Source organism: Triturus cristatus, chromosome 8 (assembly GCF_964204655.1).
Source record: "Triturus cristatus chromosome 8, aTriCri1.1, whole genome shotgun sequence".
Lineage (NCBI taxonomy): Eukaryota > Metazoa > Chordata > Amphibia > Caudata > Salamandridae > Triturus > Triturus cristatus.
In genome coordinates, this window is record NC_140591.1 from 1,431,944,156 (window position 1) to 1,431,971,357 (window position 27,202).

Sequence of the window (27,202 nt, forward strand, 5' to 3'; positions counted from 1 at the left end):
CCCCCCCAATTAGTCTTTTTAATTCTGGGGGTGAGCATCAGGAAGGCATTGGCTGAGCGAAGCGCTCTGTTAGGAGAGTACCAATAAAAAAGGTCCTTCAAAAAACGTGGTCCTTCTCCATGCGGGGCCTTAAAGGCGTGCAAAGAGCTTTAAATTTGATCCTCTGGCCGACTGGTAGCCAGTGCAATTCCCGAATGCCTGCACTAATAGACTGATATTTAGGGGCATCCAGGACCAGTCTAGCTGCAGCGTTTTGTACTGCCTGCAACCTTCTAAGTAAATTGGATTGCAGATTGATATACAATCCATTACAATAGTCCATTTTAGATAATACAAGGGAGGTCATCACAATTTTTCTAGTATTTATTGGAATGAAAGGCAGAATTTTCCGTAGCATTTTCATAGTGAGAAAAGCGGAGGAAAACACCTTAGAGACTTGAGACTTCATATTGATTTTAACATCTATAATGACCCCCAAATTCTTGGCCTTGGCCACTGGTGTAGGAGTAATGCCCAATGTTTCTGGCCACCAAACTGGTGACCATTGAGGGGAGAGGTTCCCAAATAGCACCACCTTAGTTTTTCCTGAGTTCAACATGAGGCAGTGCCTGCCCATCCAGTCACTCATGGAAACCATACAATCATGGAGTTTGGTTGAATAGTTGATGTCCTTATCCACTGCTGAGATGACCAACTGAGTGTCGTCGGCGTATGAGGTTGGACATATGTTAAAGCTTCTAATCAGAGAGGCCAATTCAGAAACGTAAATGTTAAAAAGCGTGGGGCTCAATGAGGACCCCTGCGGCACCCCACAAGGCAAGATGAAGGGTGCTGATTTAAACTTGCCCAGTTGCACAGTTTGTGTTCGGTCCGAAAGAAATGACTTTAAGAGGGAAAGGGCCCTTCCGCCTATCCCAATGGTTTTTAATCGTTTGACCAAGGTCAAATGGTCCACGGTGTCAAACGCCGTGGACAGGTCGAGGAGAACAAGGGCTGCCGACCCACCGCCGTCTAATATTTTTCGGATCTCCTCAGTGGTTTTTATTAACGCCGTCTCTGTGTTGTGTCCCGTTCTAAAACCAAACTGACTCTGATTCAAGATATCGTTTTCAGTGATAAAGGTGGAGAGTTTGGTATTTAGTCGTTTCTCAAAAAGTTTAGCGGGAACAGGGAGTCTAGCAAAAGGACGGTAGTTAGCAGGATCAGTTATATCGGGCTGAAACATGTAGACCACATCACATAGTCAACTAAAGGTAATAATTTCCTAAATAGTTGCATCACATATTTTTAACCATATCCTGAGCAACCATTAATAAATTCTATAGGCAAGGATTCTCAGAGGTATATTTTAATGAAACACACAAACACATCACATATTCACACCACACCAGCTCCACTGTAATCAGGCATTGTAGCACAACCGGGGGGCATTCACCCACCCTGGTGGGACCCCAATGATGAAGCATGACACCAACTAGGTTGGTGTGTGAGGGGTCTTTTAAGTACACCTAATGGGTCCATGTACTTACCACAACAGTGATTGTAACGCACTCATCAAGTGGGTTCGTCCATATTGTTTAGTCTATATTGGCACTTACCATAAAGAAGAAGAATCAAGTCATCCGGCAATGGCCTGTTAGAGAAGCCTACCATTTGGATACAAGAGGTTCATTATTCGCTTGTTTCATGCCCAGGGTTTCTCCCTGTGGAACTCTTTTCCACTGCAAACGAGCCTGCAAAGTGATTCGAATTTAGGAGATCCTTAAAGACACTCCTCTTCAGCTTTGCATGTAGATAATTGTATCTTCCCTTTCCAGCTGTACTACCTCTCCTGCCGGATCAGATGCCTAAGACATGCTTGACCCCTCATGCTTCTTTCTAAGGCTTTCTCATCATGTTGAGGTCACTTTTGATGGTGGGCACTATCAACAGTTCAACTAATTAGCTCACCTTCACCTGGTACTTGTAATATGTCTTATTGACTGTGCCATCCCCATCCTATATGCCTCCTACTTGATCGCACTCCAAAGCCACTGCACAGTGGTTATAGGCACTATACAAAGAGCACAAACAAAATGAACTCTGAGAAAAAAAATCTGGAAATACATGCTGTAACGGTGTCACTGCATCTTATTTATAATTTGTTTTGTTGCTAACAAAAACAAGCTAGGAAGAAATACTCATTAGTAATGGTAATCTGACTACCTGATAATTAGCATGAATCTCTACTTGTGGCTATTTATGCTAAAATAACAGGTGTATTATCCAGCACTATGATACTTCCTTTTAATTAACCTCAGACGGATAAAACCAAACCCTTCCATTAGCTCTTACTGGTCAATGCAGCGGTAATGCCCAGTAGAGGTTACATAATTTCCAAGGGACATTGCCATATTATTACGTGGATTTACAATACCATACTGTAGGAAATTAGGTTATTGGTTGAGGGAGGTGGAAACCCCACTCAGGCAACAACCAAAGTCCTTGTCAGGGTGAACCACAAAAGTCACTAAATTAACCTGTGCATGACCCTCTATTAGCTTGGTACTCAGTAGTAAGGCTTAACTCAGAGGCAGTATGTGTAGTATCTATGCAGCACCGATACAGTAATAAAGTGAAAACACAACGTAAGAAAAATCCCAAACCAATTTAGAAAAATAGAGTACATTTTAATAAATAAAATGATATGAGAATTACAATAAATGGAACCAGAGATATTCAGTTTTAAAGTTTTCAGTGAAAATAGCTCCTAAAAGCACAAAGTGCCACTCGCAGTCAACTAGTTGTGCTGGACAGGGGGAAGGCTCAAGTCCAGGTTACTCCCGCTGAAGAGATATCTACACAAGTCCTTCCGTCGCAAAGAGTTTCATACACATTGGAGGAGCGGTTTGGTCGTCACAGATGGTCATCGCTATAGTACAAAGAGCCGGGTGGGTGTCATGAATGGACATCACTGTAGCGCGAAGAGCCGGTCGCATACTGGCATTGCTGTAGCTGTGTGTTGGCAGGCATCACAGGCTGTCATCGATGTAGGGCCAAGTGCAACTCTTGCATTTCGATAATCACTGGTGGCATGAAGAGCAGGCCTCACTGGAGCTTCACAATAATTGGTGTTGCAGGAGGCAGGGTCTGTGTGCAAACGGCCCTGTTTATGATTGCGATGAGACCAAACTTCTTGATTTTCACCTTTTCTTTAGGAGGATGGTTTCACTGATGCCAGCTAAGGGTCCAGGACTTGAGAGGGACCACCCGGGGATCAGGACTCACTCCAGCAGAGGCAACAGAAGGGCTCAGGGAGGTCCAGTTGCGGATCCGGGCAGGTCCAGTTGCAGCAGGGTCAGTTGGATAGTTGCAGGGAGACCTCTGAAGCCTGTTGTGTACTTGTAGCTTACACATGAGGGAGCAGACTGGCCCTTGGAGTTACTCTGGGTAGCCTGGGATGAAGGCAAGGCAGTCCTTGGCAGCAAGGCAGTCCTTCTTCTGATTCTTCCACAGGTCCAGGAGTGTTCTGAAGAGTGACTCTGCAGCTCCAGTATTTATAACTGATGCCAACCTTTGTATGGGAGACTTCCTATCCTCCCCTCACAACAGCGTCTTGAAAGTTTCTCCCCTTCCCCTGGTCAAGGCTCCAAACTGTCTGGGGGTGACAAAAGGCAGGGCATGCCTGGTGTCAGGATCCTTTGTGTGTGTTGGGCACAGCTCCTCCACAGCCATCATTTCAGGATTGCCCTTCCTGTCCACACCAAAGTTATCTTTGTGTTCCTTTGTGTTACCCAGCAGCAGAGCCATTCACAATCATGTGGCCCAGGATACTAGCAGAAAGCACAATTGGTTAGGACAAGAAAATGCCAACTTTCTAAAAGTGGCATTTGTAAGAATTTTAACTTAAAATCTGACTTCACTGGTAAAGATAATTTTAAATTACAGGTCATTTGAGTGGGAACAGTATTTTTCTATTTGCTCCCAATCAAGAGTTAGCACTTATTATATTTAAAAAGGTAACCTAGTGTTAGTCAATGAGAGAGATGTGCCTTATAACTGTGAAAAACTGTTTTAGGAGTTTTTCACTGCCAGAACACTTAAATCCTAAGTACACATGTCCTACTTTCTTTTAATACAATACACCTGGTCCAGGCCTTTAGGGTCTACCTTTGGGGTGATCTATAAGCATTAATAGAAATGGCAGATAAAAACTGCATTACAAGCTGCAGTGACAGGCCTAGGTCATATTTTAAATGGCTATTTTAGTGGATGGCCCAATAGGTTCTGCTGCCCACTAGTAGCATTTTATTTACAGGCCCTCAGTACACGTAGTACCATATTGTAAGGACTTACCAGTAAATGAAATTTGTTAATTAGGTGGAAGCTAATGTTACCATGTTTTAGAGACAGAGCAGAGGCACTTTAGCACTGGTTAGCCATAGTAAAGTGCACAGTCCTAAAGGCCAACAAAAATTGGTTCAGGTACGGAAGGCAAAAGACTAGGGGTGACCCTACAAAGAGGGCCAGGTCCAACACCTACTTTAGATTTGTAAAGTCTTAATCTTTAGGTATTTACGTTCCGGCAGGCATCGCAGAACCCAGTGGGCGACCATCTTAGTCTAGAACAAATACTGTGGGATTGTAATTTTTTTAACTGTAAAGTCTAATTCTTAACAACTACACACTTTTATTGAAAACTTAGTCTGTGGTGTGTAACAAACCAAACCTGAACGATGGAAAAGTATTGAATTCCGCTTTACATACAGCCTGCCTAGCCCAACCCGCAAAGTACAGCATCAAAAGAAGCCATGTCTGCCTAACAAATGGGTCACCAGGGAAGTATACTACATGCAGATGTCACCTCAAATTCACTTCCTCCAGCTTTATCAATACACACACTGAAAGAAAAAATCAATCAGTTTTCTACATGAATGCTCCTATCATTTAGTTTTCGCTTCTTGAAAAAGTCATTACTTAGATTCAGGGACTGCATTGTCTGAAACTTGGCAGCTTTCAAAAAGAGAAAATGTGTATAAATCTATTTGGTGCAATCTGCTCATGGAAATGTAGTGAACGCAATTACTGTTTTTTCCTTTAAAATCTATTGATGAAAATGGTTACAAAATGAAGTGTGGTCAGATCTATTACACATTAATATTAAGTCTCACATTTCAGTCATACGGATGTAGTCTTATTATTAAAATACTTAATTCCACATTAGATTTCCTTTTTATAACATGTCTTCTGTGAGAGATTTACTAAACTACTTGAAATTGTCTACTGAATTTTCTTGACTCGGAGCATTTTACTTCAATTTGTGTAAAAGACTAAGGGAGTCATTTAAAGTTTGGTATTCAAAATATACGTTTCATACGCAGGTATTTTCCCCCAGGAAATCCCTCATGTGTAGAGGAAGCATAGGTGAAAAAAAATCTGCAGATGCTTTTGTGACCCACCCCCTGTCTGTCCTCTTTTTGGCATTTCCCACATCCTTTATCCTTCCCCTGTGTCTTCACCACCATATCTATGGGCGTCCTGACACTATTCCCATATCCTGCCCATTTTTGCTCCAAAATGAGATATGTAGCATGCTGTAAAATATCTTAATAAATAAATAGGCAACTATCAGTGCATTTGTCTTGTTCTTTGACTATTCTCCTCGCATGCTTTTTTACTCCACCATAAGCTAATTTGTGGGTCTTGCAATTAAGCAAAGCCTTCAACGAACGACCTCTTCAATTCTAGAAACACAATCCTAATCTTTATCTCCAGCAATTGATTTCTGGTACAAACCGGCGGTGAAGTATCCACAAGTTGATATTTGCATTAAATAGGCACTATCTGCTGTAACACATCTCTCCCACACCCCCTCTTCACTGTTATGGGCGAAAGGTGACGGTGCATAAGGAAGAGGTAATGTGTAAAATAACACAATTAGTATCCCTCCCCATCTTATCTCCTTCCTCAGTAGGTTGCAATAAATGTCAGATCCCTCCAAATCTGTAAGATGGTTAAGTCTTACATTATCCACAAACATGCCGTAAAGATCTGGGACCTACTCGACTCTGTCTCCCCCGATATCGCCTTTCTCACGGAAACCAGGAGGAATCCCAGCTCAGCCCCCAACATCGCTACCACCATCCCTGATGGCTACAAGGTCATTTGCAAGGATCACACCAACCAACCAGGGAGAGGCATCACCATCGTTTGCAAAAACACCCTCCGCCTGACCACCCACTTGGACAAGCCAACAACCAACATGGAGCACCTCCACTTCCAGATCCAGACCAACCCGAATACTACCCTCCACGCACCCTCATTTACAGACCGCTTGGTCCCTGCCCATCCTTCAGCGACGCCATCATCGACTTCATTGCACCCCATGCTCTTGCATCCACTGATTTCATCCTACTCGGTGACCTCAATTTTCATCGGGAGAACCCAAAGACCAGACCCTGCATTCCTACTAGAGTACCTCACCACCGCAGGACTCAAACAACTTGTCACTTCTCCAACCCACTCAGCAGGACACACGCTCGACCCTGTCTTCTCCGTCAGGGACAACATTACCTTCAGCCACACCTCCGAGCTCCTCTGGACTGACCACCGCTGTATCCACTTCTCCTTCACCAAACCCACTGTACACCACCACACCCACCGCTTCCCCCGCAGAAGCCAGAACAAGGTCACCAAAGAGCATCTCATCACCTCCCTCAGCAAATCCCATCTGCCGATATCCACAGACGCCAAGGCCTCAGCACGAAACCTCTACCAATGGATCTCCAACTGTTCCAACACTCTGGCTCCCCTCAAGAATGCCCCCGGCAAGCAAAACTCCAAGAAAGCAAGCCTGTTCACTCCCACCCTAGGTCTAGGTCTGGGCGCACCTGCAGACGGCCCAAGAAGAGATGGAGGAGCAACGAAACCCCGGGAGTCCACGCAGCCTTCAAATACGTCGTCAAGCACACCACATCCTTCTCAAAACTACAAAGAAAATGGCCCTTCAAGAAAGAATCAATGCCAACGGGCACAATCACAATGAACTCATCACCATAGTCAAGGAATTCTCAAAGCCCAACACCGAGACTACAGACATCCCACCCTCCCAAGACCTCTGCAACAAGTTCGGCACCTGCTTTCACAACAAGATCAAGCAGTTATATGACAGCTTCGACACCCAAGACCCTCCCACCACCACCGCACCCAAAGACGCTGCCCCCCCACCAGACCCGGCTCAACTTGACCCCTTCATCATAAACGACCCCCAAGATCATGATGAGCATCCACTCCGGAGACCCTTGAACCCCTACCTACACCACATCTTCCACAGAGCCTCCACCTCCATCGCCCCCGTGCTCCACCACACTATCAACTGCTCAATTGAGATTAGGCCTGGGCAAAAATTTCGTTCCGTTCGCGGAAATTGCGATAATTTGACATTTTTGCGTTCCGCGGAGAGCGCGAAAATGTCAAAAATTCCGGTTTCCGCAGCTTGGCGATAATTTGTTTCTTGCTCGCGCTGTAAAATGATACATTCTCGCGCGCGCGCGATCGCCTTACCTGAATCCCTGCGTTCGCCGACAAGTTTTCTTGATCCGGTCGCGTTCTCCATGAGATGTTGTATTGTTTTTAGCCATTTGCGCTGTCTCGCGACAGTTCGCGCCCGCAGTGACGTCATGCGTCGCGCGATCACGTCTTTCTTCTCGCGATCATGCACCGCGAGAACAACTCAAAACAAGATGGCCGCGCCCGCAAGCATCCACATGGGTAAGTTGGCGACCCGCAACCATGCAGAAAATCGCGCGAACATGCCGGAAAAAAACTTCCGCATCTTCGCGATATTTCTGCTTGTTTGCGATAATTTTAAACATTCTCGCGATAATTTGCGAAGGTTAATTCCGCAAATTCCGCCCACCCCTAATTGAGATCCATCCCTGAAGACTGGAAACATGCCAAGATCAACCCCCTGTTCAAGAAGCCCTCTGCCAACTCAACGGACCTCAAGAACTTCAGACCCATCTCCCTGCTCCCCGTCCCAGCCAATGCCATTGAGAAACCCATCAACACCCAACTCGCCGAAGTTCATCGAAGCCAACCACGTCCTGGACTTCTTCCAATCCTGCTTCTGAAGCAACCACAAGACTGAGACTGCCCTCCTCTCCGCTAGAGATGACATCCGCTCCCTCCTTGGGGCAAAACAGCAGCCCTCATCCTCCTGGACTCCGCTGCTGCCTTTGACAGGATCTCCTACCACACCCTATGCACAAGACTCCACGACACCGGCATCCGAGATACAGCCCTAGAATGGATTCGCTCCTTCCTCACCGGTCAAACACATAGTGTCAGACTACCACAGTTCCTCTCAGAACCCACAGAGGTAAGTTGCGCAGTGCCTCAGGGCTCTTCCCTGAACCCCACCCTCTTCAATGTGTACATGGCCCCACTCGCAGCCATCATCAGGAACCATAGACTCAACATCATCTCCTATGCTGATGACACCCAGCTTAACCTCTCCCTCACCAACGAACCCACAAATGCCAGGAGCAACTTACACAATGGGATGAAGGTCGTTGCCACCTGAATGAGAGACAGCTGCCTCAAGCTCAACTCAGACAAAACCAAAGTCCTCATCCTGACCCCTACCCCCTCTGCTTGGGACAACTCCTGGTGGCCTGGTGCACCAGGAACACCCCCCCCACACACCCACGGACCACACACAAAACCTCGACATTATACTGGACTCCTCGCTCACCATGAACCGCCAGATCAACGCTGTCTCTTCCTCCTGCTGTCACACACTCCATCTGCATCAAAAGATTTTCAGGTGGATCCCCACCAAGTCCAGAAAGACGGTCACCCACGCACTCACCAGCAGCAGACTCAACTATGGCAATGCACTCTACGCCGGCGTCACCCAGAAACTCCTCAAGAAATTGCAGAACATTCGAAACGCCACACCCAGACACATCCTCAACATCCCCCACCGCAGCCACATCACCGAACACCAGAGAGAGCTCTACTGGCTCCCAGTCAACAAAAGGATCACCTTCAAGCTCCTCAAACATATCTAAAGCCCTCCACAACTTGGGACCTGCTTACCTCAACCACCGCCTCTCATTCCACGCACCCACCAGACAACTCTGCTCCGCCCAACAGGCCCTGGCTACCGTTCCACGGTTCTGTAAGACCAGGGGAAGATCCTTCTCCTACCTCACTGCCAAGACCTAGAACACCTTGTCTCTCCACCTCAGACAATCACCGTTGCTGCCCCGAAGGACCTAAAGACCTGGTTCTTCAACTGCACCACAGTGCCTAGACGGATCAGCAGCCCCCCACCCCCCTCAGCACCTGAAGACCCTTATGGGTGAGTAGCCCCGCTTTGCAAGCATTTGATTGATTGATTGATTGATTGATAATAGATATATAGGGTGCACTATAATGTTGTAGAGAGTGCTTGGATCTGCTCAATTCTCCTCCACCTCTGCTTTTTCACAGTAGATTTGCACAATTTCTCAATTTCTAAGTGTGAGGAAAGCATTTTATTATATGGAGTGGTTGTAAGACCTCACTGTGTAATAAACTTACTATCTGTACTGGGTCCAGTCAGATTTGTTTGAAAAACCCTAGCTCAACCCTGGGGAAATGTGTCGCTGAGTAGTAAGGCTTTATCCGACGAACAAGTGTAAAGCCTTAAGAGCTACCAAAGCGGTTCAATACGATCAAAACAAGAATCAATAAATATACGGCACCCGTGTATAAAAATAGGTTGTATTTTTATCTTTAAATATACACCACAACAATAGAAATTCACCTGAGAGTTCTGGAGATATGAATTTTCAAAGAACAATGCCTCGGCCTGAGCATATGTAAATGATCATGCCACACATGAAGCTTGGTATTACAGGTCTTTATTCCTCAGCATGCAACCATTTACTGAACATTCTACATCATGAATTCCATCACCCACACCCACACGTCACTGTTCTATAGAGTCCGAAAGGAACCAAAAGGGTCCCGTCATCTCCAGCTCACAAGACACTACATCTCTCCCTTTGTTAAATAAAATTGGCAATAATACATATACACATTACAGCTCTTCAATAAGTCATTTTGATGCTTGAATCAATCGCCTAGATTTGGTCATGTGAGGCCGCCGGGATATCGGAGCAGTGTCCATGACTGACAGTGGTGACAGAGACATTGGTACAGTCATTGGGCTGTCTGGATTCTCAGGTGGACAAGTCTCACTCCTGACATCCGGAGTTGGTGAAGATCGAGGCACATGCTTGAAATGCAAAGAATCTTGGGTCATAGACTTTTCAGGACGGGGAGTCACCATGTATCCTTTATTAGTTACAACTCTCTGTGGGTCAGCATCAAAAGGAGCATCAGAATTGTGTTTCCCTCAATCTCCTCTCTTGAATGCAGTGCTTTGAGCACAGCGGCGTCTGTCTCACAGGTTTCCATTTTGCATTTGTGAGACTAATCATTGGTTCAAAGATAATCAATGTCACTGAATCTCTCAGTGGTCCATTGTAGCAGTTTGGTTCATATGGCTCTTCCAAACATTAAGTCCCCTTATTACAATGGGGACATTAACTCCCCTTATTACAATGGGGAGTTGACCTGTAGTCAGCAAGGTGTAGACTGAAGTACTGATTTGAGTTCAAGCTTTTCCACTGCAGCGCGCTGAACAGTCTTCTTGAGGGTACTCATAAATCTCTCGCCCACACCATTCGCCTGTGGCCAGAGAAGTGCGCTTTTCTGATGCTTGACATTGAAATGAGTGAGAAAATCTTTGCACGTTTGACTATTGAAAGGTGGGCCATTGTCAGATTTCACCCCATGTTGCAACAATACTTTCTAGCCTCAATGACTCCATCATGAGTAGTTGACGACAAATCTTCTACGAGCGGAAAACAGGAATATTCATAAAAAAATCCTGGTAGATGATGGGGTCCAAACAAAACAAATGCAATTTTCTCCTATGCATGTTTTGGGAGCGCAGACATGTTCAACAGATGTGAGGTTGTCATAGATGACAGACAGTTGCACAAATGACATGCCCTTCACTCTTTTTCAACTCTTTCATCAAGATGAGGGAACCACACTCGTTTTCGTAAAGCTCATTTCCTAGCAATGACTCCACTGTGTACCTCATTGGCTAGTTCAGCTCAGACTCTCTGGTATGACAATTCTCAACTCTCATAAAATAATGCCTTCTGGGGTAACTGAAAGCTCTTCTTGCACATTTTTGAATTTCTGGTATTCAAGGTCATTATGAAGAGGTCAGGTATGCTTTCACCACGATTGATGTGCAATAATGTCTTTTAGTATTTTCAAATCCCTGTCAGTACTCGTGGCAGCAATGATTTGTTCTACCGATATGTCAGCAGGGGTACTTAGCGTCACAATGAAGTTAACAGAGTCATTAGCCACTTTAGAAGTGGTGCCATGACACTGTATTGGCACACGTGAGAAGTAGTCAGCAGGGCTTTGATCTTTTCCTGGATGATGTACAATCGTGTAATAATACTCCTGCAATCGCAACTCCCCCTTTCAATGCGAGGGGCATCTTGGCTTTAGGATTGCTAAAAATGGTGAGCAGTGCTTGGTGGTCAGGGACAACTGTGAAATGTTTTCCTTACAGGAACAAAGAAAAATGCTCTCAAGCTACAGCTACAGCTGGGTCTTCTTTTTTGGGTTGTGAATAAGCATTTTCTGTCATTGACAAACTTTGGCTAGCATAAGCCACAAGGTGTCTTGGGCCATTGAGATTTCCAGTGTGCTAGGCAAGGATGGCACTCAACCCCACTGGGTTTGCATCAACAACAACCTCTGTCTGCAATTTCAGATCAAAGTATGTCATTTTAGGTGCATTCTCATATGCATGTTTGATTTTATTGAAGCTTTGTTCACATTTACTTGACCATGTAAATGGGACATTTCATTACGTTAAGTTTCTCAATGGGGTACTTACAGTGGCAAAGTCATGTATGTACCTTGAACAGTAACTGGCTATACTAAGGAAGGATTTCAGCATAGTAACATCTTGGGTGGGTAGAAGTGGATGACAAGGCCTATACTTTTTTGGGATCCAGAGTCATTCCCCCATCAGAAAAGATATGACCAAAGAACTTGAGTTTGGTTTGATGAGACTCACACGTTGCCGCATTTAAAGTGAGACCTGCATCTGCAAGTATATGACACACTTGGGTAAGTGCTTTATCATGTTCCTTTTGTGTGCCCCAAAAACGTGTATGTCATCACTGTAATTCAAAACATTTGTGACTGGCTGTATTATGTGATGAATGACATCCTGAAAAAGTTCGGCAACTGATGGCATTCCAAAACTGAGCCTAATATATTGAAACAAACCAACATGAGTTAAAAAGGTAGTAATGTACCATCAATTCTCTTCCAGCTTGAGCTGGTGATACCCTTTGTTCAAATCAAGGTGGGAAAAGACTTAAGCTATATTCAGCTGCGTAATCATGTCAGCAATGTGCGAACCTGGATGTCATTTTCTTTCAATCGCCTTGTTTGTTGGTGCATATCAAAGCAGATGTGCACAGCTCCTTCAGTGTCCTTTTTCTGAACTACTGCAATGGGGATACCCATGGCATCGGACCAGTGGATCACTGTGCTTTAATAGGGTATCAAGTTCTTTCTCAACAGCCTCTTGTAAATGTAAGCAATTTGACAATGTTGATGAGCAACAGGATGGATGTCCTCATTTATGTGAAGTTGCACTGTCCAGGTCTTAAGTCTTCCTAGTCCATGAAACAAAGATAACTGAGTCACTATCCCATGATAGGCATTGACATTGTAGTTTGCAGAAATCAGCCCTATGTCAGCAACAGTACTGAAACTGGGTAAACATGTGCTCGATGAAGTGCCTGGCAATACATGAATTGGTGCTTGTACTTTATATAATTTTTATGCTTCACAGTTGCTATGAACGAACCTTGACTTTGCAGTGGCATCGAAGCAGCCCATGTATACGTTTTGGTTTTAAACAGAGGTAAACAGGGCTCTGGAGAGAGACAGTTCCTTCTACTTTTTCACTGGCATAATATTTATTGACGTGCCACTGTCTTTGATAAAAGGTATGGAGCACCCATTCACTTTCAGGGGAATCCAGGGGCAGTGTCCAAATGAATTTCGCACTCTTACTTGTTGGTCTAGCTTTGATCCGCATTCTTTTTTGCAAGAAGCTAATCCTACATGTGCATGTCGTCCTACAGTCAACATTGACATTGCGCACTCATCTTCTTCACTGTCACTCGACAAAGATGGTGACAAACTTTTAGACAAAGAATTTTATGACAATCAACATCATCCAGTTTCTACTTGCCTCAACTGATGTTGCTGCTTGGCCTTGTAGGCATGCGTAGAAGACATCGCATCTGAAACTTTCTGGCATCCATTTTGTTTTGTCAATGTGACACACTCTATCTTGCCTCCATCTTGTTTTCTCGACCTGATGCACTTGATCTTTACCTTGCTTTGCAGACTGTTACAAAATGGTTCTCTTTCCCTCAGCCTGTGCACACCTGTCCAATGACAGGAAATATACCCTCATGTGGGAAGGAAAATCCACATTGGAAACACAACTTCTTTTTCTTTGGAGACATTATTTTATGGTCTTCTGCCTTGTGTTTCGACGTACTTTTCACACTATGCACTGATTCATTTCGGGCCGTTCCAGACTATTAGCTGCCTGTCTGTTAGCTGTCTCCTCCACTCTGGTAGCCATGAGTACCCCTTCCAAGCTGAGTGTCTCTTTCAGCATTCGTCATCGGATTGAATCAAAGAGGAAACCATCTAATACCTTGAGACACATGGCCTCTTCATCGTTGAAGTCATTGAACTTGCAGTGCTTAATGAGCAAATCAAGTCTTTCTACAAACTCATCAACCATTTCGCCAGCTCTCTGCCTTTCCTGACTGAAGATGTACCTTTCATAGTAGACATTCGGCATTTGATTGAACTTGGTGTTTTGCGCTTCTTTGATCTGACAGTACGTCACTGCACCAACTTGTGGTATGTTCTGTATCATTTCTTTTACTCCGTCACCTGCCAAGTTCTTTAGATATTTAATTATCTTTTTGTCATTTGCTTCTTCCGGAGCATCAATGAAATCATCATTAGTTTGAATCTGTCACCAATATGTTGCTTTATGGCAGTGTCGAAGGGAGGCGGTGATTTTAGGAAGGCAAAGCATAATAACCTGTGGAACTTTCTGCTAGCGTGAGTGAAGCTTGCTCCAGCGGAGTCTGTTGCCTGCTTTACCGGCACCTTCGCCACGCACTACCTGCATTCTAAAATTTGGGTGAACCCGCCCGCTCTCCAGTTGTAAGTTTTGGTCTTCTTTGACGGTGAGTAGCAGCTTTGTTTCTTGTATGGGTCGTCACCCTTCTCACCTCTTTGCTTGGTATCAGGTTTTCTATTGCCTTTAGCGTTTCTTTACATTCGCCTGCTTCTGCTCACAGAGTTCTCTTGCACCTGGCTGTCGACGCTCGTTGCACTTTCTGTACATGGTTGTCACTGCCTTTACCATTTCTTGATGTCAGAAATGTTTCTGCTTTTAGCCCATCCTTACACTTGGCGATTACGCCCTTTGGCACTTCTCTATGCCTAGTTATCACTGCTTTTAGAATTGTCGTACTTAATAAATGATGGCTCTGTGTCATGTTGTGGCGCAGTACCTCTTGTCTCGACTTTATCAAGCAAATTTTTAGCTGACGACAAACAAACTTTCTGTAAGGTCTTCACTTTCTTCACAGGCCTTGCACTGCCTGGAGTGGAGCTTTGACTCAACATACGCCAACCATCAATTTTCACTTTGACTGAGGCACACGTGGCATGTATGATCAGTTTGCTGAACCACAGTAAACTCTCCGGGAGAGAACTCTCAGTACTTTGGGTTGCATGGTTTGCGTAATCCCCTATCTCATCGCCAGTAGCATCCTGCCCCAGCCCGGGTACATGCAAATGATCATGCCACACTCAGAGCTTGGTATTAGCAGTCTTTATTCTTTCAGCATGTAACCACTGACTGAACATTCTACATCGTCAATTCCATCACCCACACCCTTGCACCTACGCCACTGTTCTCTGGAGCCCATCAGGAACCAAAAGGATCCTGTCATCTCTAACTCACAAGACACTGCAACTGCTATTCCTCTGAGCACAAAAAAATAATTGTCATAAACATTGCTCGTGGTTAACTTTGCAAACTTTGGAACACTTTTATAAAGTTGTAAACTAGTACCATGGCCCTCTTTGAGCAGCAGACTCCTGCAGGGAGTAAATTGCAGGGACCAAAGAGGCTTAGTTGAACAGTTACCTCACAATCAAAACAGTCTCCAGTCCTTTACCAGGCTCTAGGAGTGAACCACCATAGATTTCAATGGAGCTGTCCTGGTGCAAGGTACACAGGATGATGAAGATGCTGAGGATGCTGATCCAGTGAACTGAGTCTTCCTGGGTCTACTCCTCGGTCCACTAACACAGTAGGGCAACTTTGGTCACATGGGCGATGTCCCTCTTAATCTGGCAGAAGTCAAACCAAAAACCAGGTGCCACTGTTCTACTGGTCTCTGGTTACAGCAAAAGCAGCTGTTTCCTTTAACTGGCAATAACTTCCTTTGTGGGCAATGGAACTGCACCTCAGCAACTCTCCTGGGTCCAGCAAACTTGGGTGCAACTTTTGAGAGTTGGTACTTGGTCTCTCAGGCTGCCTGTTGTTGGCCATTGGCTGTCAGGTGTTTTTGGCTACCAACTGACCAAGGCAGGATTCTTCAGCTTTTGTAGTCTATTAGCTGTAATAGGACGTCAACCAATGACTCTTGAAGTTACTTCTTCTGTCTGATGCTGAGAGACAAATATACCTCGAGCAAGTTACCACTGGCACAGTCCTGCCTTTGCTAGCCGATGGAGCAGCAGGCACAGTTCAGTCATGGTGCAGCCTACTTTTGCTGGGTCCAAGGAACAGCAAGGCTGCCCTTCTTTGGTCCACTCTTCATTACAGACATGATCTCAGGTCTAGTTGTCAGGGGTGCCACTTTTATTCCCAGTCTGTGCCCTCTGGATGTGGCAACTACTAGCCAATGGGCTACCATGTCCCCTCCCACCTAGAGACGATTTCTTGGAAAGAGTGGCATCTAAATAGCCCAGAATGTACTATTCTGCTCACTTCCAGCATGGCAGAACTCTTTTCTTGGTGGGTGGCACTCCGAAGCCCATCCCAGAGGTATGGCTACCTCAGGGTTACACACCTACTGAAAGCCTGCATTAGTCGCAACTACCCCCCTCTGTCCCTGATGCCAACCTGTCTCCAAGAACAAAAGAGCAGCCCCTTCCTTGTGTGTCCACCATTTGTTCTTCAAAGGTGGCTTCCCCTTTGAAGATTGCTTGTTGGCTCACAACCTGTTTGACCTCCCTGCCAGGGAGAGAACACAGTGCAGGCCCTTTGTGTTCCTACCGGAGAGTCATTCACATCTACCCTCTTGAGGTCAGAAAGCTTTCTCATGGGCAGCAACTGCAAACAGTCACTGGAAAACTTTGAGCAACTAAGTGACTACTTACTAAAGATGTAATTTGTGCAAATGTTACGTTAAATTCCACTTTAGCATCAAGTTGGGTTTAATGCAACAATTCTTTTGATACCTTTCATACCTTGAGGTATCATATTTAGTAGTCCCATCTAGAAGTTAGCACTGCTGCATTGCTAGCGTGTAACTCTGTACTTGCCAATGAGACTACTAGCCTTTCTACAGTAAAAATGGCAATGCAGGTTATTACTGTCTTGACATGTAACATTAAGAAACACATGCTTTTATTTTAATATAATGCACTCTGCCTTTCTTATGGGTGACTTATAGATATTAAAATGTAAGGTTTGGGCTTTACCATTACTTTAAATAGCAAAGTTGAGTTAGCAATCGAAAACTGCTCTGCCAGCCAGCCAGGGCGAGCTGGAATCATACTTTACTTTGTCCCACTGATGGGTACAAAAAGTGCTGCAGTCCATGAAAGACATTTTAACTTATTGTCCTTGGATACACCTGGTACTGTATACTAGAGATTATAAGTAAGTTAACTTATGCCAATTATAAGTGAACCAATCAGACATGTACCTTCTAAGGGTCAAAGCAATGGCACTGAAGTTTGTTTAGCAGGAATAAGTGCATCTTCATAGCTGAAAAAACAGCAGAATCAGTCCACAACCTTGGGAGTGATCTTGCAAAAAGAAGCATTTTCTTACTCTAGGTTTGACCTTTAATACTATGCAATGCAAGTTCCTGATGAAGACACCATCCCCACATAAAATGAATGAATGAAATGCCTCCTCAATCATGTGCTGATTGTATTTTGCACTGTTGATCAGGCCTACAGCTAGATGTTCTAAGAACAAGCTTTTTCCAGTTCAGAAGTGGTCTAAATTATAAAATACATTATTGAACAAATTATATGAAGACTCAATCATCCATAATTAATTTTAAACAATATTAAATATATATATATATATATATATATATATATTATTTGCTTCATTTTAATGGTAATGAGCTGGTCTTCTTTAATAAGGTACTTAGAAACTCCTCAGTCAGTGCTATGATATGTACAGACATTCAGTAACTCGCTCAAAAGTGAGGATATGAAATATTCTGAAGGATTTGCAGAATCCCTGCCCTATGAATGTTAATCATATAGGGATCCCTTTATTAAATTCCTCCAAATGCCTGCAAATGCAGGAAGGAACCTTGCAAGGGACAGGAGACCTGCACCCCTGCATTTACATATGAAAAATGCTGACAATGCAGCGCCTGTCTGGTGCAGGGTCATAGGGTGCAAGTGTAAAATAAAACAACAAGAAGTAAGGTGACATTATGGGGAGCATGCCATGGTCCCTGGACCACTGTCCCCTACATCCAAAGCCTACAGCCTACATTCACATAGTGGAAGCTGTTGATCATGGACGGTTTTCAACTTTGCAGTCTACACCTTTGAGATGTTGGAATTCGAACAATGGTTTGTGATGGCACCGTGATCCAATTCATTGTGGTTCACATGCGGGTCTGCCCCTTTAACACTAAATGTGTCTTGCAAATTCCAAGAAATCACAATGTGTAAATCAGTTTACAAATAGATTTGGTACCTGTAATGCATCTCAAGTACATTGTGACTTTGTATTTTTGAAGTCTCCATCACAAAATCACAAAGCCTTCAATTATATCAATCATAAGCTATTTGACTGCAAAACCCATTTGGACATCTGGGCCTTGAATACCACTTGAGTGCAATTGAATTCACAAATGCATTAACGGTCTGCCACGGAAAAGTACAATGCATTCATGTATTTCAGTTTAATGATTCCAAGCAATCCAATCGCATTATCACTACATGTATGTATTTGTGCGCCAAAGATAAAAAATAACCACGGTGTTAAGTCTTTATAAATAAAAATGTTTTTCTTTAAGAATGTGTATAACCACTCCTTTAGGCTGAGTTTATTTAATGACGTGTTAGTGGGAAGTGCAGGCTGTGGTGTGTAGGTTATCAAGGGAAAATATATTCTAATGGGTACTTCTTTCCATAGTGTCCTTATCTTCAGAATACCTCCAGTCAGCAGACTAGATCAAGAAAGTCTTTCATACTATCAATTAAAGAATAGGCAATTCAATAAGAGGAATATATAGGCATCATCACTAGAATTGATGCAAAATTTACATGAAGGTGCCAAACATGCCCAGTACATTGGTTCCTTTTCTCTGCATGTCACACATCATGGACCCATATCCACATATGTAGTTGTTCAGTTATTCTTAGTTTTTTCCTTATTTATATTATCCTTCGTGGTAATCAATCTGTAAAGCCCTATCACCAGTGTCAGTGTTAAATGTTGGAGTTAGACAATATGATCACTGCATATTGGTTCTTGCGGCACAACCACAACTGTGGGACTGTACATGTTCTTTAGCTAGACGTACCGAAAGGTGAATTGTGACAAGTAAGTTACAATATTTGAAGCTTTGCACTAGTCAGCTTCTAATCTCAGAGGAAAAGCCAAATTAAACCGTTTATCTTTGGCCTTTGTTCCCCACTGAGGAGCAATACGATTAAGAGCTAAAACACAAACAACAAACACACCAGTAATCAAGGTTGAAGTTTTTCATTTCCTCCTGACAAATGCCACATTCTGGTACCAATTGTCTTTGATTCAATGAGCTATGCTGCTAAGGCCAGTCTCCTCCTTGTCAAATGAATCACTTCCAATTAGCAAAGACATTCAGCCTCAGGTATCCTTTTCCCTCTCCATAACTACAGCTGGGTGGAAGTCTTCCAAAAGGTTGTGACAAATCATTGAAGAACTTTGCAGTTTTTTATCATCTATCCTCTGTCGCTTCTTTTCTGACTCTTCACTGACTCATACATTGGCAGTTCTGTTCATACCAGCACCGGCTAGTGCCTGACTATTCATTCTCTAGACATTTACATCAGCATTGCCAGCTGCAATGCTACCATTGGTACCAGCATATTCACTTTAATCTAGATCACACACTGAGATTGTTTAAAAAGGTCAGACAAATAGAAAATGTAAGAAACACTAAGCGAAGAAAATAGATATTTTAAAACATTAATGACACCGATTGTGGGAAAGACTCATCTGTCTGACTTTTAAGGGAATGATGAAACTAATTGTAGAAAAGTTGCTCCCCCACATGGACACTGATGTCAGATGGTTCACAAATGTGCAAAATACCAAAACCCTGGACAGCACCATGCGTTTTCCTTTTCCTACCTTTATATAGGGTCCACTGGCTGGAGGCAATAGTGAAAAAAGGTAACAAATTTCATGATAATAAACAGATGAACCGACAGAAATGTTGGAACTACCACAGCAGCATTATGAGCATCTGCTTGCCTTCAATGGATCTTGCCTTGACTCTTTAGAAAAAGACTTCCGCTGATCTGGTTGCCAACAATAAAAACTAAACATCATTGGCCTCTGGGCACCAACATATTTTCAATGTTCACCAAACCCATAGAAAACCTTATGGAACAGGCATCTTTAGTGAAGATGAGATCTCTTACCTTTCCATTTATTCCACCTGACAGAGAATTGAAGAGGCTATATGAACTGAGCATAAAAGTTGCTTCTTCAAGACACTCAGCTTTAACAGTACCCAGTACTTCATATGAGTAAGAAACCAGATTATTAACTGCAGAAAGAGGAATGGGTGAGATCCCACAAAGATAGCTATCCCGTGCTTAGGGAGTAAAAGGAAGTTGCAATCTTATTCTTTCTCAAGGAAATTTTGTGATACGCCAACTTTGAGGAACTCTTCAGCATGCTCTCATTCCTGCTGGGAGATTCTTAAAAATCATTGCATCTTGTTTACAGTTTATCTTCTTTTACTATTAGATGACAATGCTGACTCATCTCTTACTCATACAGTGGCAGTTCTGACCCTAGCACCAGCACATGGTAGTGTATGACTCCTCACACTCTAGACCTCTATATCACCATTCTCACTTACAGTTCTACCAGGGTTCCAACATACTCACTTTCACACAGCAAGTTTCAATTGAATTCTTTCTCATGGACATTTTGTGGTCAGGCAGCTCCAAGGAGCTCTTCCGCTTGCCGTTTTTTCCTGCTGGAAGACATTTTCGCAATTAAATCAGAAGCGCAAAATTTGCCACCAAAGATTCAACATTCCTCTAGCTGAGGCGTGGCGACCCAGAAACTGATGTGAAGGAGGATAGAGATAGGGCTTGCCTTAGAAATTTAATTAGGGCATTTTAAAATAAAGCTACTTATTAGTTGTACCTGAGCATCACCATTTGATAGATAAAAAATAAATAAATAAATAGATGGTTGTAGTGAAGGGTGGAACTGCAATTTCTATTGTTTAAAGTGAGGATGTTTCTAGGTATGACCTGCCATTTTGTCTCTCGATGATTGCTGCTTCAGGAAGGAAAATAACAACTAAGTGTAGAGGTCTTACGCTTCATTGTTCCCAGCATTGGGATAGACAGCCCCAATGCAACCTGCTGTGAGAGCTATCACTTTGCAAAAAGGCTGCATCTGTGGAACAGCCAGGAAATTACTGATGAAAGAGAACCAACACAAACCAGTTCAGCAGCTTTAGACAGCGGATCCACATTCCCTGTTTGGAAAATGTATATAAAAGTGAGATAAAAACCACCCCACTTTATTCCTGTTCTTTTTTAACAAAGTAGAGAATGCTCCACAGACTACTAAAAAGAGCTTCCAGTCACCCAGAGAGAAGAAGACATTACTTGAAGTGTACATTTCCTGCTGAAGGAGCTTAGGGGGTGCCTAAAATGCCTAGAAGCCTCCTAGCCTTCTGAAAGATAAAAGGAGAGGAAATGAGTATGCCTGGACCTGCAGGATGAGAGACTTTCTAGAGAAGCCCAGCATGTTCCTGGTATAAGGAGCACCCACAGAAAGCTTATTACTAAGGTTCACGCATGAACTGCACCAAAGACTTTTGCAAGATCTGGTACCACTGTATTACCCTTCAATCTGCCATGAACTGAAAATACTACAGCTGCCGTGGCCCACTGCCAAAGTAAAAAACCCTGATCATCCTGGAAGATGAAAAGGCTGAAAACACTAATTCCAAATAAGTGGTCCTGGAGGTTGCAAATGCTGAATCTGAGTACCTGTCTAAGTCACGGTTGTGTGGCCATCACTGCTTAGGATCTTTTTCTTTTGCCGTGGCCAAAATCTGTAATTTTATGCCTTTTCATATTTAGTCCTTAGTTGGCTATAATCATTTTCCCAAAGCTTTAAAAACTTGGCTTTTTACACTTTAACTTTGTTTTCCTGCCTTTCATTCAAGGTGCTCGGTTGTGCCGAACTTGTGGTGTATCAGCACAAAGGCGCCTTTAAGTATGAGTGCACTTTATACATTTTTTCATTTATTTAATTTCATAGAGAGTTTAAATATTGTAGTGACGAAATGCTGTCTGCTACTTTGGCCCTCAAACATTTTCCTGCACAAGGTTCTTTATTCCAGAAGTTTATTGTCACACAGTTATTGAAACATCTCCTAAACAAAATTCCCTCAAGGCTCCTTGTTTGTATTGGTGAAATAGAAACTTTGATATTGTTCTTTGTATGAACTTGTTGGCATTCAACACATTGTTCTTAGTTTCTATTAATTAAGCTCGGAGAGGGAGGAGTTGCTGTACCTTTGTGTCAATAACCCCAATTATTGTTTTATAGGGAAGAGTGATGACGTGACAATGTATTACAAGAAACATAATCCCCTCTGGAGTATGTTAAAAAGATATTGCAAGTCACTTCGGAGTTCCATGACCTTATAAGGTTACTTGTTCCTCTGTATGGTCACGGAACTGCACCGTAACTTTCAGTATCCTTATATTGTATGGCAGAGGACAATTTAGTCCATATATTTTAGTAATATGAATCATTTCTAAAGGTAAAAACCTATAAAACACTGATCAGCTAATCATGTCACTGACTGTTTCTACAGGGAAAACATTGTATACTTGACGTATCTGGAAATGCTATCAAGCGACTACAAGTAGCACAACTTCATCCCATTGCTATCTTCATTAAGCCTAAGTCTGTGGAATCATTGACGTGAGTATAGCCTTGAATAGGTGATTTAAGCATATTTATCTATGTTTGCTAACATTTTAACAGTTGTTTTTAAAAACCTTTACGAAAAGGAGCTCATTTACCAAAAAGCATTCATAGCAAACAGAAATAATAAGCTGTGTTTTTTTTTTGAGGGAATATATGAACTATGCAATAAAAATGTTCCACTGAAAGGTTCCAGAATGTTGTTCACTGAATTCTAAAATGAAAATTTATGTTTTTTGACAGCATGAATGAAATATTAAATTTCGTGGGTATATATATTTATATATATAAATACATTTGGCGTTGGTGTATGTTTACAAGTATTGTGCTTTGAATAGCAGTAGGCATTCTATTAAAGGTCTAACATCACTTTGTCTTGTACTTGGTACCAAGATATGCTAATATGTTTATACAACAAACAGTTGATATAGATTTCATCTGAAAACTACAATCAAGTGCAACACAATATTGTTATAAGGTATGAGCCTGAACAGTGGGTTCATTTTTAAAGTGAATTCATATATAAGTAACTTACGGAATAAACATCAAGAGAAATACGATAATGGACTGACTAATATAGACTTCCTTACTGCAGTTGACAATGGGTGATTTGGGAAGATCAGTTATCTTAATGCACTTATTCAATTTACCTGTATTCAGTTTATTTTTCCAGTTGTACCCCATTTTACTGTGTTTTTCCTCCAATTATTTTTTGGGAAACTTTTTTTAGCCATTACTAAGTATTGTGCTCTTTATCTACTCACCTACCTGTGTATTTCAGTATGCTCTCCCCTTTGTTTATTTGCTGTTCCATTTAGTGGAGCATAATCAGTGGTTTCTTCCCAAGATTCAGGGCTTTTCTTTCGTGGTCTGCTTCCTGGGACTCCATGTACCTAGCCTCTGCTTGAGGTTGCATAAATGCTCCACCTTGATGGCCATATTCACAAACTGCATTTTGTAGTTTGTTTAGTAGAACTACAATAGTGCTTCAAATACTCTTCACAAGCCTATAAGTGTAAATCTCCACCTCCACCTCTATCTTTTCTATGGGAGATGCTCACATGTACGTTTATTACTTAGTAGTAAATGTGGGAGAGTCTAGAGGAAGGAGTTGAAAAATGGGGCATGCTTACTATATATAGGTGGGGTTTAGGGGGGATTAAGCAGGGATTAAGGGAGAGATAGTTAGCGTTTTATGAAGGGACATTCACCCACCCAAAAAAGAGTAAGCCCATTGCAATTCACAAACTGCATTTCTGAAGTTACTGCAGCCACATACACCAAAAACAGTAGTAAATGTACACCGACTTAGAGCTTGAGTAAGTCCAATGCCACACTTGACCAACCATTGATAATGCAACACCCTCCCATAGAAAATAGTAGAGGTAGGGATTTAAAATAAAACCCCATATGAAATAATGTTAAATTGAGCTAAATTATATTTGAAATATATTTAAGAAAGAAAAATATATTTCATGTTAAATATTATCTAAAAACAAAACATGTGTACTATTTTAAAATATTGTAATATTATTTTTTAATAAAACAATGTATGTAAACGTAAGTTTCTTAAACTATGATTAAATTAGTTGTAATTACTTAATAACTATTATAACAAAATTAAAATATATGATTTTTTTCCATAAGATGGAGTTAAGAATTAATTGAATAGTGAATTTATTTTTTGACTTTGTTCTACATTTAAAATAAACATATAACATTCATTTATGTTAATATATCAAAAATGGCAAAACTGTAAGGATATAATTAATTGAAATTAAGCTCGTTTATTTTTAAATTAAAAACAAGTTATCAAAATATTATATGATTGTATTGTTTTTTATTTCTACAATATATGTTTTTTAATATTCACTTAAATGTATGTATATTTTTTTTTAAGTTGAAATAAGTTATTTGGATTTAAGATTATCTCCAATGGTTTCTATTGTAAGCCCTGCCTTCATCATTATCTATGGGATGGTGTTGCAATATGAGAAGTTGACCCTGTGTGGTGCTAAATTTACTACTACTCCTTCTTGGCTGTAATAACTTACGCTTATAAATTTGAGCCCCTGTAGAAGGGAATGAATATAAGTAGAATTTACACTATTGAGTAACTTTACACTTGTAAATGCTGAACAGGCAAAAGTAGTTTAGCTACTCAAAAGAGTAAATTCTGGTTTGCAAAATAAGTTTACGGTAGCAATAAACACAACAATTGGTGTGCAATCTGCCACAGATTTTTGTGACCAAGTTTTTAGTACATTTGGCTCAATGTTCTAAGATCCTCTAATTTAGTGCAATTAATGTTTGCTCACCAAAGCTCGCTATGAGCCCTTGCAGTGACGGTCTGCACAGAAAGCAGAAAAGTCATCAAAGTACACTGAGCACTTTACCTTGCTCTTTGCTGTTGCCTCCTGGTGCCATAGTTTCTTGGGCTCCACAGATGCAAGGAGGTCACTGTGATGGTTCAGATGGAAGAGAAATTAGGGAGGCTTTGAATTTTTGGCAAACTTGAAAAGCATTTTAAATCTAGCTACTCACAGACAGAAGTGGCGAAGTGCTCTGCAAGGATATTCTTGGTCTCTTTTTGTAGTTTTGTCCAAAGATCTACAAATTAACCATACAAGTGATGCAGCATTGCGAGCAAGAGCATGAACGAATGGGTTATATGCAATGCAGTAAAGAGAGATTTTTAAATAAATGAAAAGATTATAAAATCTAAAAAATAGTAAAATTGTTTTAACACAACTCCGCTAAAGGGACAAGGGTGCACAAGGATCAAACAAGATAAAAATGTATTTAACAATGTAACCAGAAATTTGTAAAATATAAAACTTCAAAAATTCATATATGTGCTTAACAAATCTGTCACTGTGTGACTTAACTGTAAAAGATGAAAAGATGAAAATACACAAAAATTGTCTTAAGGTGTGCGTGTCCTCCACGTTGGCAGAAGTTAGTCCTCTATCTGTCTGGCAGTCCTCTGTTTGGCTGGCTGGCTGGGCAGTGCAAACAAAGAGAGTTACCTTGGGGCCCAATCAAGGTGTGGGGGCTGAAAAACAACTTTAGAAGTTTTTCACTGCCAAGGCATGCACAATTTAAGTTCCCGATCCTACTTTTTTAAATACGATGCGCCCTGTCCTATTAGCCTTTTGGGCCTACTTTAGGAGTGACTTATAAATATTAAACAGGAAGGTTTAAGCCTATTAAAGAGTTTATTTTGGGAGGTCAAAACAGCAGTTTAAAACTGCACACACATGCTGCAGTAGCAGGCGTGAGCTGTTTTGCAGTGCTTCTTTAGAGAGTGGCCCAATGAGTGCTGCGAGCCCACTATTAGCATTTCATTTACAGCTCCTGGGTACAGGTGGTACCATTTACTAGGTACTTACAAGTAAAGTAAATATGCCAATCAGGTGTGGGCTAATTGTGCTATGTTTAAAGGAGAGAGCACCTTAGCCCTAGTTAGCAGGGGTAAGGTGCACAGAGGTCTAATGCCAGCAAAAACGAATTCAGCAAAGTTAGGTATTGAAGAAAAAATGTTTTGGGGTATACCAAGCCAAGGATGTCAGGTGTGACAGTAACCATCCCTGGATGTGCCAACCTCCATTTACAATTATATGGGCTTCATAACATTTCATATGAGGTTATGTGATGACATTCAAAAAAGTTCACATGAGATTTTCTGATAACCTAGAAAATCTCATGCCACTCATTTTATTAAACAACTATGGCATTAGGAGAATGGATAGAGGCTGTTTCTCCCAGGCCTCATTTTCTTTACTTCCACAAAGAACCTGGTACCTGAGATACAGAGATTGGGAAGAGACTGAGGCTGTTTTGTACCTGATTACGATTGTGTCTTGGGCATGGAGCCCAATAAAGCATCACACAATCTGCTCTCAGCAGGAAGTATGTTTTCCAATGTGAGATTACAAAGTATGAATTCTGCAGAACCTTCTGCAAGGAGCACATCTGAATTTCTAATCTGTTTTACAGATATCATCTGTAAAAACATTACATCAGCCCAGGGTGTTGCCCATTTGTTTTGCTTTTTGGACCTATGGATTTCTGACCTCTACCATAGACTGTGAATAGCTGACAAGTTCTGAAAAATATATAAAATGTTTAACATTCTGCTTGCTGTGCATCCTGGGGGACCAAAGACATGGCTTAGCAGTGTGTCAGGACATGAGGCTGACACAGAGAGGCATAACATATATATGAGCAGCACAGTAAGTTGCCTGTACTAGTATAATCTTCCTTTTTTGATATTTTTCACAATATCTAGACATGTCTTGCAGTATGTAAGTGCCTTAACCAACAAGTGAATGGGCTAGTGTGCATCTGTACCTCTCGAAAAGATCTAATTTGTACTAGTTAATAATTTAGATCTTGTATCAGCATTTCTAACTTCAAATATTGCAAGATATTTAATTTATTTAAAAGTTTATACTTTATCTGGTCATGTTAAATAATATCAAAAGAAATTGCTCGTCTGTGTGTGCGAAACAAATTAATTTAGGCAAATGAACATCCCAGATCATCTGTGTTGCTCCTAAATCTCTA

General features: G+C 41.9%; 1 protein-coding gene across 4 annotated transcripts in view; it reads left to right on the plus strand.

Moving 5' to 3' along the window:
• DLG2 (discs large MAGUK scaffold protein 2) overlaps positions 1-27,202 on the plus strand; it is a 4,361,751-nt gene that overhangs the window by 4,274,587 nt on the left and 59,962 nt on the right. For all 4 annotated transcript variants that reach the window (XM_085623221.1, XM_085623223.1, XM_085623224.1 and 1 more), the window contains one exon: positions 22,521-22,630. In XM_085623221.1, the coding sequence (XP_085479347.1) occupies positions 22,521-22,630 (110 nt within the window). The remainder of the gene's footprint in view (positions 1-22,520; positions 22,631-27,202) is intronic.